Source organism: Sciurus carolinensis, chromosome 10 (assembly GCF_902686445.1).
Source record: "Sciurus carolinensis chromosome 10, mSciCar1.2, whole genome shotgun sequence".
In the NCBI taxonomy this organism is placed as follows: Eukaryota; Metazoa; Chordata; class Mammalia; order Rodentia; family Sciuridae; genus Sciurus; species Sciurus carolinensis.
This window is the reverse complement of record NC_062222.1, coordinates 22,070,312-22,089,010: the sequence shown is the minus strand read 5'-3', so window position 1 is coordinate 22,089,010 and position 18,699 is coordinate 22,070,312. Positions and strand designations below refer to the sequence as shown.

At 37.4% G+C, this 18,699-nt stretch overlaps 2 protein-coding genes across 4 annotated transcripts in view; both read right to left on the bottom strand.

The window, feature by feature from the left end:
• Reeld1 (reeler domain containing 1) overlaps positions 1-627 on the bottom strand; it is a 38,052-nt gene extending 37,425 nt beyond the window's left edge. The window contains exon 1 of one of the 2 annotated variants that reach the window (XM_047566770.1): positions 507-627. The gene's annotated coding sequence lies outside the window, so the exon portion shown is untranslated. The remainder of the gene's footprint in view (positions 1-506) is intronic. The other variant, XM_047566772.1, reaches the window with a different exon arrangement.
• On the bottom strand, positions 465-14,559 carry Lsm6 (LSM6 homolog, U6 small nuclear RNA and mRNA degradation associated). 2 transcript variants are annotated; one of them, XM_047566777.1, is made up of 5 exons: positions 14,433-14,557; positions 12,899-13,002; positions 6,672-6,775; positions 2,531-2,644; positions 521-672 (listed from the first exon to the last, which is right to left on the bottom strand). In XM_047566777.1, the coding sequence occupies exons 3-5, from the start codon at positions 6,763-6,765 to the stop codon at positions 638-640; spliced, it is 243 nt and encodes an 80-aa protein (XP_047422733.1). In that variant the 5' UTR covers positions 6,766-6,775; positions 12,899-13,002; positions 14,433-14,557; the 3' UTR covers positions 521-637. The 2 variants fall into 2 exon arrangements, with proteins under 2 accessions (XP_047422735.1, XP_047422733.1); XM_047566779.1 differs by lacking the exon at positions 12,899-13,002 and having other exon boundaries at positions 465-672; positions 14,433-14,559.
• Between the last annotated feature and the right edge of the window lie 4,140 nt (positions 14,560-18,699).

Here is an 18,699-nt window from a genome sequence, read left to right as displayed (position 1 = left end):
CGTAGGGTAACTGCTGACAGAAAGGTTTTTGCCTGACTGGCAAATGGTTAAATCTTTAGAACTTCTCTCCCAACTCAACTAGGATTTCCACTCTGTTTGCGGAAGTGCCACTGTTAGAGCCCCCATGCTATTTTCTACCTAGGTGACTGAATCAGCAGCTGAACTTCTGACCTCATGGCCCCTTTTTATAGTCGCAGACGGAAACTGGATGCCTTTGTTGAACATTTTCACCCAAGTATTTTGTATGTGAGTAGAAGGGGATAGGATAAAGAAGGAAATTTCTGGAATGTATAATTATATGCACCACTGTAGTCTGCTGAATAAATAAGGCAAAGCAGGAATGAAATGACAGTGCTTGAAACTTAATAATCTTGTAGGAAGAAACACTGTCTTTTTTAAAAACTCTTGTAGCATTCTACACATCAACACAGAGGTAAAAGAAAATGAAACAAAAGTGGAAACTCTTTACAAGTCAATCCATAACTTTATACATTTTTGTTACTCACATGTCAGTGAAAAATCACCAACTTCTATGAAATCAGGACAACTTATAGCACAAAAGAATCAAAAAAAAAAAAAGAAAAAAATTCATTAAAAAATACATCCAGTTATGAAAAGAACTGCTCCCTTGGTGTCTTCACATCCTTCTCTTCTGCGTACTAATGTACAACACTGAAAAGGCAAAAATAAATATTTAAAAACTGCTCTTAAGTATCATAGTAGCAAATTTTAAAAGCAAATACATTTTGGCTTGACATCTCTGCAAATTTAAAAGGAATTCTCACACCATACAATTACTTCTGGAACAACTAGTTTTATGAGTTTGATGTCTTACATGATTGCAACCAATCTTTTCCATCCACTGATTGACTTTACAAATTGTGGCCAGGATGATAAAATAAAATACATAGGAAAGCCCCTAAACTATGAGACTGCTTTATCATTAAAAGTACAATAATGGTGCTTTTATCAAAGTAATCTACCAGGCTAGAATTCAGATTAGGAATAGCGTGTCATTACCCATCTCTCCAAAATAACTGTAAACCCGCTGCTCACCTTTTCAGCTGCACCAGGATCAACAAAAAGTTGAGTTCTTTTTTGTTGTTATTGTTGTTTGTTTTATTTTGAAGACACCAAAGTTCTTAGTCGGAGCTACCTGACAGAGTCTTAACCTTTGTTATTATCCAAAGTTTTGTTTAGCTAGTCCTATCATGACCACCAAATGGAACTCAGTAGGATATGTCACATGTGAAAATAAGACAAACTGGAGGATGGGTCACTGGTCAAGCTTTCACCAGAGGTATATTCCTCCCCAATCCCCATTGTGAGTATTCAGATTCTGACAGATTTATTCAAAATGAACATTAAGGGATGTCTTGGCTAAAGAACACAGCTCAGATTCATCAGTTAAGTTAGTAGCTGAAGAGGTAAACTGGGAATCCAAAGATAATGACTGCATTATGGAAAAGGTCATATGAAGGGAAGCGACGGAATGCCAGCAAAAACACCCCTGGGGAAACTGGACAAATCTTAGGTAAAAGGAGCAAGTGAAAGGCTTCATCTATCACCACTCACAGAAGCTCCCATGGGCTGCTGCTATCAGTTGTCTTAAGATGAGGCAAAATCATAACATTTCATAGGAAGAACAACAACATGAAAACCAGAAGAAAGTCTATACACTAGAAGCGTCAAAACATGTTTATAATGATGCAGTCTGGATTATTAATATACAACTCAGGAAGTTTCATTCAGAGCACAGAGATCCAACTGCTAAGGAAGGCAAAGACCTCCTTACCAAGAAGCAAAGAAATCAAGAAAAAAATCTGAACTAAAGAACCTCAGAGTTCCATTTGGGGATGGGATCAAAATGTGGGAGTTGGTCAAGGGATAACTTCTATAATTTCCATTTCTTCCCCTTCCTGCCAAAAATTCAAACGTGACTTCACTGATAACTTGTTTTGAAATGAGGTACTTAAAAATAACCACAGTTATTACAACAATGTATTGTACTCAGTTAAAAAGCTGAGTAACTTCAGAACCATATTTTCTATTTTGCCATTTTTGCCCAACTTAAAGGTACAAATCTCCACAAAAAGCATCTGAATGCTTTATAGGAAAAGAACAAATAGGATAAACTAAGCACCAAATTATGTAAACTCAAGAGAGCAGGGAAATAGCACCCATTCTTATAGCTCCAACTTCTAGACTGTGAGAGGCAAGAATATGTGTTGGGGGAATATAATAAGTGATATGTGAGAGAATGGGGTTCTGGATCAGTATACCAATACCCTTCAATTATCTCATCAATAAGAGAGGGAAGGAAAGAATTTCTAGTTCCAAAATTCCATGAAGCACCTAAAAAAAGAACTGGCCACACTGAAAATCCAAGACTCACAATCATTTAAAAAGAAGAAAAAAAAAAAAAAAATCTAAAACTGAATTTTCAAATGATCTAGAAAACCCCCTAGTACTCCTGATTATAAACTAAAAGGTTTATTTCAAATGCTGTAGAACTGTAAAGAAGTATTACCATTGTTTCCTCGGATAAATGCATCCCCATACTTATTCTTCAGTTGTCCATTAACATATTCTTCTGTCTGCTCCAGGGCTATGTTCATGTAACCATCCAGGCAAGCCAAGACCCCTAGAGACAGATTGAGTCAAAAACAAGATATACAAAGTTAGAAAGAGCTGAAAATTACAGGGCATATCTTAGAACTGATAATTTCTTTATTCATTTGTCTTTAAATGCATAAAATAAAAATTCACACTATAAACAAAACCCAGTAGACTTAAGCACAAAACAAGCCTTTATTCTTCAGCAATCTGAACGAAGGCTAGGAAGTGCATAACGTGAATGCAGTCACACATCCCCACTGCAGGACAAGCAATGAACTGTCACTTCCTCCTGGAATGCATGATCACCACAGCAACTTTAAAAGCCTTCACAAAAGTAACAGAATAAGAATATTCCAACTAAAATGCCATTCTTTGGACGATAAAGAAAGGAGTGGGCAATTATGCATGGACAAATGATCCTCGGTTCCAGTGGCATTTCTTACTTTAGCCACTAAGTGAAATACGGGTCTTGGCAGATTTATTTCACTCTTTCACAACATCTACTGCAGCAGATGAATGTACTCCAGGGTTAAGAGGAAGTCTCCACAATCTGTTAAAATAATAGAAGAGGAGACAGCAGGTGCTCCTGAAAGAACATCTCAAAGCTGTGACTCACACTGAAGAGCAGCTTGAGAATACAGGGCAACATATTGCATTATAACACATCCCATTCTGTTTTGTTACAGTTATAATATTTTCAAATCAAAACTAATAGAGAAAAACAGCTAAAAACATTCTAGGGAACTTTCAAGGAAACAGTTTGAGTGAATCACTTTAATTGTGTTAAGACAGTTTAAGTTTTGCAAATTTTGACCAGATGATTTGTTTTCAGAGGCTGAAAATCTGTAAGCCTCTAACTCTCAGCATCTAATTTAAAATGCTATTTTCTAGGGAAAAAAAAAATAAAGCAAAAACACATACTTCAGATTCAATTTGATTAACCGAGTCAACAGTTCCATTTAAAGTCTTAACTTCATTAATATGCACCTCACTCTCTGCTTCTGCCCCCATTATCCTCCACACAAAAAAAGTTCCTTTTCAAAACTGTGTGTGTGTAACGAGAGCACAGACATTAACCTAACGGAATTCGGAGAGACGCTGTAAACTTTCAAAGAACCAGAATGGACTGTGAACTATTAAGAACAATTATTTCCTTGCAAAAGAAAGCTTAAGACACAGCTTTGCAGTCTGGTTCCTGCTGGACTAGATTACATCCAAATCACAATCCTAAATGAGCAAGAGATGTCTAAGACATGATATGCAACTATGCATGAAAGCTAAATGAAAGGATTATTTCAAAATGCAATGTTCATTTCTAATCAAAGTATCTGTTCTTGAAATACAACTTAAAAAAAAAAAAAAATACCACTCAGGAGGTTAGAGTTATAGTCCCTGTCCTTCTCCAGGAGATAAAAAGTACTACAAATAACAGGAAACAAGGCACTTTCTTCAAAGTTAAAGAGAAACTGTGATAGAGAGTCACTAAGTTTTTTGTTTGTTTGTTTTGGTACTGGAGATTGAACCCAGGTGCACTTGGCCACTGACTTTCATCCCTAATCCTATTTTATTTATTTGCTTATTTTATTTTGAGACAGGGTCTTGCTAAGTTGCTGAGGTTGGCCTTGAACTAGCAATTCTCTTGCCTCAGTCTCTTGAGTCTTTGGGATTACAGGTGTGTGCCAACATGCCAGGCTTCTTCTTCTTCTTTTTTAAAGTTATTTAACCACAAAATAAGTGCAATTCTTTTAGTAAGCCCCCTAAATAGTGTAAAATATTTTGCTTTAAGAACACAGACCATGGACCGACATTCATAAATGAGGAAAAAATTATGGTTATTATCCATATGAAAGGTTGTTTAGTCCTGTTAATAAACAAAGAAAATATCATTTCTACTTAGCTTGGAAAAGATAAATAAAAGTTAATAAGGGTCAGGCCCAGCAGTACACGGCTGTAATCCCAGTGGTTCAGGAGGCTGAGGCAGGAGGATCGCCAGCCTTAGCAACGGCAAGGCACTAAGCAACTCAATGAGATCCTGCTCCAAATAAAATACAAAATAGGGCTGGGGATGTGTGGCTCAGTGGTTGAATGCCCCCAAGTGCAATCCCCAGTACCTTAAAAAAAAAAAAAAAAAAAATGCAGGACATAATGGAGGGCCAGCCAACTCGGCAGACTCGAAAATCCCAGCCCAGGTGATTTATCCAGACAGACACCAGACATTCAAGATGTGTCAAAAAAGCAGTTGTTTACAATGGCAAAAAACTGGTAAATTTCTCAGTAGTCATTAAAGGAAACTGATTAAAAACAAACCTGGTACAGTTACATGAGCGATTCCTACGTAGCCATTAAAATTTATCTGTACTGTCATAGGACTAAATGTATTATTTAGTGTAAAAAAATCAGGGTGCACGTGCAGATTCCATTTATGTAAAATTATATACAAAGAGATAAAAATTGGAAGGGCAGATTATCTCTGGATGGTAGAATTTTGTTTTATATTGTTTTCTTTCCTTTTCTCCATAATTTGCTTTTAAATTTCTTTTCTTTCCTTTCTATTTTTTGCAGTACGAGGAATTAAACACAGGGATGCGCTACTGGAGATATATCCCCAGTCCTTCTAATTTTTTTATTTTGAGAGAGGGATTAAGTTGCCCAAGCTGGCCTCAGACTTGTGATCTTCCTGCCTCAGCCTCTCAAATCTGTGGGATTACAGATATGCGTCACCCCACCCAGCCCTATTATTTGCTTTTAAATTTCTAAAAATAAAACTAAAACATTATCCCTTTTATAAATAGAAATATTGTCCCTGAATACAGAGGAAAAAAGGTTAAGAAGGCCAATGTCTTTATTAAAATGAGTACTAAGAAAATACTGACCACAACAATGTCCCCACCCTAATCAACAGTGAAATATACTCAAATCCTGGAATTCTACTTATTACTTGCTAAGGGCTCATCAATAAATTCATGGGTGGAAAGCAGTACATACACTATAATTTCTCAGCAGCCAGTATAAATTCACTAGTTATAATATAAAAAATCAAATTAAACTGGAAATTAATGTCAACAAATAAAGCAAGCTGGGCATGGTAGTATGTGCCTGTAGTCTCAGTCAGGAGGCTGAAATGGAAAGATCACTTGAGCTTAGGAGTTCTAAGATCAGCCTGGGTAGCAAAATGAAAATAAAACAAACAAATAAAAAAGAAAGAAAAATAAAGAGGAAAGGAAGATAGAGAAAGAAATTAAACAGTAAAGCAGTGTGGCTTCCCAACAAGGTTCCAGACTCAAGCCTGGGTCTGAGTCCTAGCTCCTCCCTTTCTATGTGGGGATAATCACCAGAGACCTCAAAGGGTTCACTGATATGCATTAAGTTCTCAACAAAATGATGTCTGCATGTGTAGAAAGAAGAAAAAGTTCAAGAGATTACTATCATTAATTATCTAGAAAAGAGACCAAGAAAAGGTCACAAAACTTTGCTAATGAATTAATCACCTACACTTGTGAAATATTCTAGGTAATTTCACATAACTTTGCAAGATTTGGGATTCAGTAGTTTTTTAAAATGGAATTTGATACCATTCTCCTGCAAAGTTAATTTCAGAGCCTCTTAAAAAATATGCTCTACAAGAACAGAAAGGCACTACCTGATAGCCCACTGGGTGTGAGGGGGAAGGTCAGGCTCTAAAATGATGCCGTCTCAGCAGCTGCTTGCCAACCTGGACTACTTCTGCAAAAACAAACGCTGCCATACGAAGGTGCTCTGCACTACTCAGTTTTTCATACCTGAGCTGACTGTGAATCCCTGGCTACCACGAGGGAACTTTGGTATATATCATTTCAAATCAGAAAAGGACAGAGTTTACACAACTCTGGAAGTCAGAAGCACACGTTTTGCTGATGTATTTTTCTCTCTACAAGGAACCATCTCAGAGGTAGAAAAAGAGCTGGACATAAAAACTGTTGATAACCAATGCTTTTTTGGTCTATTGGGTACCCTGAGTAAGTCACATTGACTTATTTAGTTACAACAGTGAGGATGAAACATGAAAATATTACCTCGATAATCCACTCCAGAATTTAATTTTACCACAACTGGTCGTCCGATGATTTGCTTTAAGAAGTCACTAGGGGTTTGCTTCCGCAGACTCATTTTAACGATCCTGATCAGAAATATGAAAGGAAGCAATAAATGTAAAGACCAAAGTTAATTATTCAACAACAAAAAAAATCCTTGAAGCTAGGAAACTGAGGATCTAAGGACCATGTATGAAGATTTGATATTATTCCACCACCACCACCACCATGACTACTACATGACAACTAACGAGTTGTCAATACTAATAATATATTATATTATATATAATAACATAATACTAATATGAAGCAGATAGTAAGCCAAGTATTTTCCACACATTATTTCATTCAGTCCCTACAACACAGTTTCATGGCATGGCCCTTTAGAGCGCTCTGCATTTACAGAGCAGCTACTCTTCTTGTATCTCATACACAGCACATCCATTATAACCACTACCACCCCTGCCATTTAATGAACACTTATTTTATGCTGAGCATTCTATTAACAACTTTAAAAGCACTATCAAATTTAATCTTACAGAAACACCAGGGAGAAGGTCTTACTATCCCCATTTTGCTGATGAAAACAGAGGTAACGGAAGATTGAATAATTTGCCCCCCAATGTGATGTAATCAGAATATGATGAAACAGAATATGATGAAGCTCTAATCAGTCTCATTTTAAAGTCTACACTATTTATAAGAGGCACATTATGAACAAAGTGCAATGATGTCTAAACGGTACCTCTGAAAATAATAATTATAATCATCACTGAAAACTAATAACTGAGTATACTACATGCCAGCACTGTTCTAAGGACTGCACATGTATTACTCCACTGAAATCTCACTACCCTGTGAGGGAGGTATTGTTTTTATCCTTACTTTACAGATGAAGAAGCAGAAAGTTAAGCACCCTGTCACAGTCTCATAGCCAATGAGCACACAGTGAGTGCTCTTAGAATCACAACTTCAAACAGAAACAGCCTTCTCAAAGTTGCTATTGCAGCCACAGATTCTGAATTACTTAACTATGATTATAACAGGTATGTCCTCTAAATCATAAAGATAAGGTGTTAAAATTCAAGTAAAAAAGGATTTGAAAGAGAGAACATTACACACCAAATCAGTCATACTGGACTATGAAGATTGCCATCACTTCTTTCAAAACTCATCTATATGTTATACAACAGCTAGCTCTATAAAATATTTTGGCAAACAAATTTTAAAAATTTGTTACTTGAGCAAAAACAGCAAAAAGATTTTGGAAATCAGTTATATGTTTCAGTCAAATTCAGTATCACTATCATGTAGAAGCTATATATCATCGAAACTTAAACTAGTTTAGATACAAACTTTAAAGGATTCTCTCCAATAACTCAAATTGATTTTTGTTTGTTTTCAATCAAAATAGTCAACATTCTTTCATAAATATCACTGCTTATTATACTCCTAGTAAAATCACCCAATGATCTGATTCAAGTTCAGGATCATTGTTTTAGATGTTCTCAAAGTGAACCTGCAAAGATTCAAGAAGTTTGGTAAGCTGCAATGCCAGGGTACCAGTTTTCATTGGTTCAACAAATACATGCACACATTGTGTGAGAAATTCAAATATACATCGTACAAAGAAGCTTTGACCTTAGGACCTAAGAATCTAGAAGAAACATCTAAACTTTTGTTGAAGGGTCATGAGTAAATAAGCAATCATACTACAGGTAAAACAATTTTTTCTTACCAGGAAAACCTAATATCCTAGGTTAAATAAAATACAAATTTCATAAACTATCATTTGGACCATCCACAGTGCTCACCTGCAAGGCTTAAAAGATTTTTTAAGAATATGATCAAGTTACTATTTTGTTCGGCAAAATTCAACTTTTTCACTGAATTGTCAGCTCATTTTTTTTTTTAGCGGCAGAGCTTCAATAGAAAACTAAAATTACAACTACTATTCATTCAAGACTCAGACAACACAGCAATTTTATTTATGTGTTTTGAGTGCAAAGAGAAGAATTACAAAGTAAATACTATAACAGATTCAGTACCTTTAATGAGTTTAGTAAAAACAAACAAATGTTCTCATTCATCTATAAACTATCTATTTATGTCCTGCACATTTGCTGTTTTGTGGCTAAACACGATACTCATCTCATGAGTCTTAGAATCATTTCCTATCACAGATGCCAAATCTCATTATGCCAGTTTCTTCATGGACAAAATCGAGATAAGATTAGCTGTCTATTTAGCATTTAAAAAACCACTAAAATGTACTGTGATGTGAAAAACTAGTTCACAGGGTTAGCTGTGAGGGATTAACTACTTTATTTATTAGTAATTTCACCTATTCCTAAACATTTACAATTTAGGATGAAAAACACCCAAAAAGCAAAAAATCAGAAGCAGAGTTAAAAGTTAATGTTGGAAAAGAATAGAAACCCAGATGACCAGTTGCTTGACAGTATTCCTTACTTTAAAGGCATTAACTTTCTGAATTATATAAAAAAGGACAGATATGTTCTAAGCTTGCCAAAGAAAACACCTCCATTAAGCCTCACCTTTATTCCAGTTAATATCTATCTCTTCCTGAAGGCAATCAGCACTTCAAACTTTATGGAACACCTACAAAGAGTCAGGCTGGAGATGGAACCATAAGCCTTGGGCCCTTGAAGCTGTACTCCAGAGGGGGTTTAAAATAAAACAAAAAACAAAAAACAGGTCAATGGAGATTTTTACAAAGGCTGTAAGCAAATAGAATTATGTATAGAGAACAGCACAAAGGAACCCAGGCAAGACAGATCAAAGGATTTCTGGAGGTGACACCTGAGCAGAGTGTGAGGGAATAGGAGCACACCAGATGAAATGAGGGAAGTCTCAGCAAAGGCACTGGTGTGTTTGGATTTGAAGATCACATCTACATAGGCAAGGAGGAGTCAGCTACATTCGTTCATGGGGATCCCAAGCTTGAGACTCTGGGTCAGTTTCCCACATTTGAGTCATTTAGGTCACTGGAAGATTCTCATCGGTAGTTCTGAAGAAGATCCAGAAATCCGTTCATACAATCCTAGGAGATTGTCATGAATTGGCAAGTTCTGGAAATACTGTTTTCAATGATGGGGAACAGGGAGGGTTCCAAGCAGAACCTCCCTGGGTTCCACTTTCTGCTTTAGGCAGCAGAGTAGAGCAGGCCATCTCAGTTCTAGCATCTTGGTTTGGCATTTGGTTGCACATAATGCAACCTGTCCTATTTACTTTTTTCATATTCTTTACTTTGTTTCTTAGATAGGTCTTTTCTCCTTCAAAAGACCAAAAGCCACGTGAAAGGAGGGGCTAATAACAAGCCTCTCATTTGTTCCCCAGAATATCTACATTCTGTTAGATCTTTTGAAAAAATAACATTTTTAAAGTTATTTGGAAAGACTATGGTTGCCTCGAACACATTTTATCCATCACTTTAGTAGAGCCACATCTTTTACATTAGTCTTCATTAGGCTTCCTTGGTACTCCCTGTTACTTAATGACTTGCCCATAAATCCATTTTGTATGAGTAAATTGGTCTTGACACCACAATTTTTCCCATCACTTGGCTCAAGTAATTTTAAGTTTTCATCTTTTAAATTGGATAAGGCAGAAGACACGGTTCTGACAATTTCTGAAGCAAGAGATAAGACTCCTGAACCATAAACATGTAAGAGGAAAAAGACCTCCTTTCTGCAGGGTCACCTTGGTAAAACTTCTCCCTTCAAAATTAAAGTCATCATCACCCTCTATGACTCCTGTCCCTCCCCTGATTCCTACTCAGGCTTGTTTTAAATGACCTATTTTCATAAATGGCCATTAAGTCAAAGGCAGTATATTTTCTGTCAGAAGCCATAGAGAGGTCTATCAAGTATGAGGACATCTGCCCTGCAGAGGTTTTATTTGTTTGCTTTTTTTTTTGTATAAGAATCAGGGGGAGGGGGGCCAAACTTCATTAATCAAATGATGTGCCAGGCCATACTGGATTCATAAGCAACTCACACAGAAATCCTGTGAGGTGGAAGAATACCAAGGCTTGACCCCAAAGCTCAAAACTTTTTCAAAAGTACAAACTGTCACCTTTTTGAATATATCAAAATTCCCCTGTTAAACCTGGGGAATGGTCATGGAGACAATGAGAGATCTTGTTGGATAAGAGTAACAATGGGGGGGAAATTACCCACTGACAAAGTACTGTAAATCAGCCTTCAAAGAAACATAATGGTTGAGTGCAAGGAGATTTGATGTGATTTTGAGCTATGCTATTGAACAGAAAACTTGGAAGCCCTTATTTCTTGGTAGTGTTTTCCTATAAACATTTACCTATGCATAGTGTTTACAGTTTAGGGTGAAAAAAAAATCTGAAAAGCAAAAATTTGCATGGAAACGTGAACACTACAACCCACGTAAATGCAGCATTATACTAAACTGTCAAAGTCCGAGGAGGGTGCCACACTGAGAACGTCTCTCCACAGAGCACCCTTCTGAGACAGGAGTGCCAAGCTGTCTTCTGAAGAATTCATACCAGTCCTTCCACCCCAAGCAGTGGGCTACTGCCTCCTCTCTACAAGGGCCAAAAGAGTCCCTCAGAGCACCTCTTTCCACTCTCAGTCACCATCCTTCTCAGACAGTTACCCTTCTCAAGCCATTGTGTCATTTTCACATTTGCCAAACAGTCTCCCACAGTAGGTTCTAACTGCTCAGGGACAGAGAAAGCATCTTACTCATTTGGTATCCTGGGTACCCAAGTAGACTGCCCGAGTCTATGCAAGAGATACTCATTCAAGACCAGTGCCACGCAAATCCCAGTCCCATTCTCTCCTCACCCCCAGCCACCCAAACTACAGGTTCAGAAGTTAATCCAGTATCATGTATGTACTTCAGTAGCTATGAACCCAGTAAAGTCACTATTGTTGACCACCAAGTAAGACAAAGAAAAGGGAAAATAGATTTCCCTTTCTTTTTGTGTAGTTGGAGAAAGCAAGACATCCAAGTCTACAGAGATGCTTGTTAAAATGCAGATTCCTGAAGCCTACCTCCAGCAAAAGGCACAGAAACTTACATTATAAATTATAAAAATTTACAATTTTTGAAGTTCCCCAGATCCTTTCTATGAACAACTGGTTTTCAACCAGGGGTGTCTTTGCACTCTATTCTCAGGGACATTTAAAAATGTCAGGAGATTGTCATGTTTGAGGAGGATGGTGCTACTGGTGTTTGGTGGATGGAGGACAGAGATGTTGCTAAATATTCTATGTCACACAGGAAAGCCCTCCACAACAAAGGATTATCTGGACTAAAATGCCAACTGAGAAAACTTGCTACAAGACCTACCTGAAATTAAAAACACTGTTCTCTGGTCTTAGAGCAAAAAGGAGTTTTCAAGTAATCTTCAAACCAGGTACAATGTGTGTGCCTGTAGTTCCAGCTATTTGCTGAGGCAAGATCACCTGAGTCTATGAGTTCGAGAATAGTGTGGGTAACAAGTGAGACCCTGTCTCAAAAAAAAAAAAAAAAAGAAATCTCTTCAAAGTTTAAGAAATGAGAACTAATAACTATGTTCTAGCCAAATAATAAAGTATAAAAGAATTAGCTCTCCATATCTTCTGATTTTCATGGATCAAAAATACGGAAAAAAAAAAAAAAAAAAATCCAAAACCCAAAATGCCAGTTAGACCTACACTGGTTATGCATGCAGTGAACATGATTTTTGTCCTTATTCCCTAAACAATCCAAAAGAACTATTTATATTGTGTTAAGTAATCTAGAAATGATTTAAAATTTTATGGGAGGATATACATGTAGGTTATAGGCAAATTCTATGATGTTTACATAAGGAACTTGAACTTCCATGGATTTTGCTATATGCAGGTGTCCTGGAACCAATTCCTCTCAGATATTAAGGGTCACCTGCATAACTTACTAAGTATATTTTATTCTAATGTATAGAGAATCTGAAAACAACTGAAAAAATCCTGATGGGAACTGCCATTCTAAATAATGGCTTTCTAGTCCTGGTCATGGAAATGGTCACTTTCCCATTTTTCACTACTATAGTTCCTTCAGACAAACTTTGTTACTAGGTAAAATTCTAAAAGGAGAAACTAATCCAGGTGATGTAAAAATTAAACTTCTCTTATATGCTACATTCAGTGAAAAAACACCTTGATGCAGCAGATAAGTGTACTCACTTGGGAGGCAGGAAACCTGAGTTCTAATCCCAGCTCTGCTACTTAATTAGCTGTGTGACTTGGGTAACACATCACTCCACCACTCATGGCCCCTGGTTTCTCATCTGCAAAATAAGGCAGTTATGCTAGATGACTATTGAAGTCTGTTCTGCTCTAACATCCAATTAACTCCACTAACACACACACACACACACACTCTCTCTCTCTCTCTCTCTCTCTCTCTCTCTCTCTCTCTCCTGAAGATTCCTGCAACAAAATTCAAGCAAGCAGAATTACCAGACATCACTATCAATAATAACAATTCCAAAGAGAGGCTTTGCTTTGCTAGTTGACATGTTAAGAAATATACCATACTTTTGGTTACACAAGTACAGTCATACCTGAATGATATCAACTACCCACACTTGATTAAAAAAAAAAAATTGGCAATGTTTATGAAGACCTTAAAAAGGTTCTATTAGATCACAGCATCTAAAGATTGCACTTCTGAGAATCTAGTCCATGAAAATCATTTAGAATACAGTTAAGGGCTAAAAAGTTTATTAAACGATCATCTGAATGTATTACCTGATGCTGAAATGGAGCAAAAATTCAAAAACAACCCAAATGTTTCACAGTCAGGAAATGGCTGAATAACTGATGGGGGACCTACGAAATCATGAAGTAGACCACCGACCAAACGAAGGAATGAATTAGAAATGATACTTAGGAAAAGTTTTTAATTGGAAGTGGAAAACTAAACATACTGTTATACGATTAAAAAATAGGTAGAATCTTTGCTAAAGTAGAAATTAGCACATACACGAGAAAAAGAGGCTGTAGCTCCAAGGGTTTCGTGCATATTATTTTCTTTACCAATGTCATGTATTAGTCACCCCGGAGAGAAGTGAGGAGGGCATCAAGTCCTCACCAACATTATATGCATCATTTTAATCCTAGACACCCTAAATAAAATACCACATTGCATGCGCGCACATGGACACAGAAAGCTCCTGGCGACAGGACCTCACACCGTGCAGTCGTGAGGCTCCGAACTTTGACAATCGTGGGATGGGACAGACCAGCTCTTAATTTCTGGAGCTAAGCACAATCAACCGAGGTGATCGAGGTCCCGCAATTCCCCGCGGGCCAGGGAAGTGGGCGCACCTGGGCCTGGGTTTGGGTCTACTTTCCCGCCAAACCCCGGTTTGCGTCGGGATTCCCAACCAGGGCGGTCCGGGAACCAATCCCGAGCCAGCAGGAACCGCACCGCTCCTCACCGCGCTGTCCCGGCGCCTCGGACCAGAAACCTCGCGGCCACACCAGGCGCCCAGGAGACAGAGCGGCGCTACACGTCACGGGGACCCGACACCCCCCGGCCCCGGGGCCCCGGCTCCCTCCGGGCGCTCGGGCCCGCTCCCTAGGCCCTTTCCGAGGCTGCGCGTTCCGGCCCGGCCAGCCGCTGCAGACGCCGCCCGGGCCGACGCAGCACTGGGGCCTCGAACCCAGGACTGCACGCGACCCCGTCCTCGGACCGCGAGGCCGTCGGGCTCACCTAGCAGCCGGGATCCAGAATTCTCACTCCCGGCGCCCCGCGAGCCCGGCGTCCGCGGACAATCGCAGCAAAAACCGAAACCGCCGAGGAAGCGGCACTTTTCTGCCTCAGCCAATCACTATTTTCCTTGACTACGGCAGCTCGCGGGGATCGAAAAGGCCCGAGCGGGCCGGAGCGCGCAAATCTGCAAGATTGGTGTAGTCGGGTTCGAGTAAAAGCGTTGGTGTTCTCTCTTCTAAAAGAGAGCCAAATGCAAAACTCGAAAATAGAAAAATGAAGAAAAAAAAACTGGAGATGATCTTTTGGGTAAAATTTCTTTACAGAAGTGTAAGAAATAACAAGGAATAGGAAACAATGTATTATTAAAATAATGGACGGCCCGTACCCAGAAATGTCCTGTGTCATTTAAAGCAATAAATAAAACAACCTCAGGTCTTTAAATACACCTCCGAATGTTAATTAAATGTACGAAGACTAAGACACTATTAACAAGAGATTGTTCCCATGGCAATATTAATTGATACAAACAATTAAAATCACTAAAACAACAAAAAAATCACTAAAACAAGTGAATTATAAATGACACGATTTGTATTAGATTATAAAATAGTTACAGTTGAAAATAGAACGCATACCAGTGTAACTCCACATCGTGTACAACCACAAGAATAGGAAGTTATACTCCATGTCTGTATAATGTCAAAATACACTCTACTGTCATGTATATCCGAAAAGAACAAATAAAAAAATAAATTTAAACAAAAAAAGAAAAAAGAAACTGGTATGTAGATATCATTGAATTGCTACTATGGGAAATTGGTTTCGAATTTTGCACAAATTCTCTATAGGTACTAATGGAAAGGGAGAGGAAAAAGAAAACTCACAAATCCTCAGTCTAAAATTTATGCTTTAATTCTATTTATGGTATGAAATGCTATAAACAAAGTGATAATACCTTCAAACAACAGATCCTTAACCCTGTTAAGAGTTAAAGAATCTAAGGTGCAGAATTTGTTTCTTAGAGGAAAAAATGGGTTTCCCTTTTGTAAGCCCTTTAACTGAAGGCAAAAGAAAAGAATCCTTGATTGAGTTCATGGTAAGAGAACAACTAGTTCAGACCTAATAGTTAGATTTATTGGAAGGTCTGTATTTGAAGTTCTTGGAATATAAAATTGAATGTAAATACAAAATTTAAGTAAAGTACTATTTTAATCAAATAACTCGCTGCAAGGAACAAACATGGTAGGAGATAAAACCCTGTCCCTAAAAACTTTCTTCATAAAAGATGTCAAATTGCACCACATTCCTCACTGATTGTTTTAATTATTCAAAAAAGTATTTGACTCAAAGCTGCTTTCACTCTGCCAGAGTCCTGATGGAGCTGGGAAGCCTGGGGTTGGGGACAGGAGCTGGGGAATTTTCAGGACTCGGTTCATCTGCAGAACAGCTGGCACCTTTTCCAAGGGAAACCATCCTGTAAAGTTCCAGCTAGACAAATAGTTTGGGCCAACAAACATATAAAAAATGTGGTTGGTCCCAGAAACCCTTGAGCAGCTTAAATTTGGCCTTTACTAACTGGCAGGCAACTTTCCATTGGCCACATTTTTTTTTCAGCCCATTTTATTACACAAAGAAAACATGTGCAAGAGTTTTTCTGAGTACTAGTTCAAGAACTAGTCTTTGAAACCCTGGACATAAGCCTTGCCTTATTAAGGAGACTTAAAGTCATAAAAATAATTTGGAAAGATTTGGTTTACACAGTTTAGTTTGGTTGCTACAATTAGTGATCTTACAGTGACATATCATTATCATCCAAAATCCATAGTTTACATTAGGGTTCACTCTTGGTGTTATACATTATGTTGGTTCTAATAAATGCATAATGATGTGTTTCCACCATTATAATATAATACAGAATAGTTTCACTGTCCAAAATATTCTCTATGCTCCACCTCTCCATCTCTTCTTCCCCACTAACCCATGGCAACCACTGATCTTCCTACTCTTTTTTCCTTTACCAGAATATTGTATAGTTGTAATCATGCAATACAGAGTGTTTGGAGCACCATGCATTGTCCCTGCTATGTAGCCTTTTCAGGTTGATTTCCTTCACTTAGTAAGATACATTTAAGATTCTCCATGTCTTTTTAATATTCCATTTTCTTAAAGAGTCACTGTTTATTTATTCATTCACTTACTCAAAGACATCTTGTTTGCTTGAAAATTTTGGTAATTTCAAAAAAAGGTACTGTCATTAGGTGGGTTTTTGGATGAAATTAAGTCTTCAACTCATTTGGGCAACTATCAAGGAGTATTTTTGCAGTAAGAATACGCTTAGTTTTACAAGAAACTGCTGAGCTGTCTTCCAATGTGTCTGTACCATTTTGCATGCCCACCAGCAATGAATAAGAGTTCCTATTGCTCCACATTCTTACTCACATTTGGTATTTCCGGTGTTTTTTTATTTTTGGCCATTCTAATAGGTGTATAGTTGTATCTCATTGTTGTTTTCATTTGCAATTTCCTAATGACATGTGAAGTACCTTTTCACACGCTTATTTGACATCTGTGTATCTTTGATGAGATGTCAATTCAGGTCTTTGGTCCATTTTTTAAATCAAATCATACTGTTGAATAGCTATATCCTTAAATGTTATATGTTCATAAAAGAAGGTATCATGTCTAACTTATTTTATAAAATACCAAGAGCTCTGTGAACATGCGGGCAATTTTATAAAGATGACGATGATGATAATAATACATTGAATTGAATTGGCCAATGCTCTCCAAAGCAAATTTCAATACTTAACATCACTGTTAAGCTTCTAAGAATATTGGTTGCTTTCATTTGAGCAAGGTATTAACTGGTGTGAAGTGCTGGCATAGGCCCATACTTTTTCTTGACCTTCAGCCTGGGTAACCAAAACACCTAAGCTATGATGCCCTGCTTTGGGAACCTAAGGTGCTATTATCTACTGTTCGTCATGGAATATGAAAATTATTTGTTAAAGAAAGTGAGAAGAAAGACACTCTCTGTCTGTTGAATATCTTCTGAGGCACAATATGAGCTTATTGGTTGATGGGCAAATTTCTCAGGAAAAGGAGTGTCTTGTTTTCATCCCAAGAAGGGATTTGATTCTACACCATGGGCAAGTGGTTTCAGATATCATTTTGGGGATGTTAAAATAAACATTTGGACTCTATCAGTCACTATTTTGATATGACTTGAATATCCAAAGAGATGGACTCAGGGTCTGAACCCCTGTGAGGAAAGTCTCCCAAATGCTGTGACGTTCCCTGATGCCTGGTGAACTAAGGAAAACCTCTCTCAGCTGTAAAATTCAGTGAAATTGGTGTGAAGCTGCCCTTGTATTTTAATCAAGATGAACTTGAAAGGTGAACATTGTAAGTGGGAGAAATTATTTATAATTTGGTAATAAAAGTTTATGTCTAACACTCCAAATTTCATACATCTGCTATGTGCTGGCCCTGAGATATAAAACAATTGAAGTTGGCTTTACATTTGGCCTCATATGAAAGGTCATAAATTAGAATGATGGCGTTCGTCCTCTTTCCTAGCTCACAAAATTTCCATATTAACATCTTCACCTCAAACATAAATGGTTACCCAGCTACAAAGAAAAGAGTTGTATTGGCCTTTATGAATTATAGTTTATGTTGGAAATCTGTGGGTACATAAGGCAGCTATTCAGCTTGAAATGGTGCATACCTACTTCAGTGAAGCTAATTCTACCGCGGTGAAACTAATTAAAACCGAATGGCTAATTTAAATAAATAAAGTGCAGTATATAAAAATTTAGGAATATTTTAGATATCACCAAATGCTTGCCAAGGTATGTGATTCTTTTAACTCTTAATGCATTTTTATTTCTTCCAGGGATTTCCTCTGTTAGAATACCTCTACTGAGTTTATTTAAAATTAAACTTGCTTTCAATTTTCAAAATGTCTCTTTCTAATGTGGTTTTAACTGATAATGTGAAAAATCTGACTTTTTTTTTAACTACAAACTCCCCAAAACACATTTTATTATGATATATAATAACTAAATTCATTCCAAAATATTGATGAATTGGACCAGTACTTTATGTTTAGACTTTTGAAAAATGTTTATAGCAAAAAAACAGATGTCCTTAATTTTCCAGTGTGGAATATTAAATCCATATGCTTTCTTGATGTAGGTTTCTTTCACCAGCCCATTGGTGTAGTTAAAATACAACATATTATATACTAGCAGGGTCAAGTTCA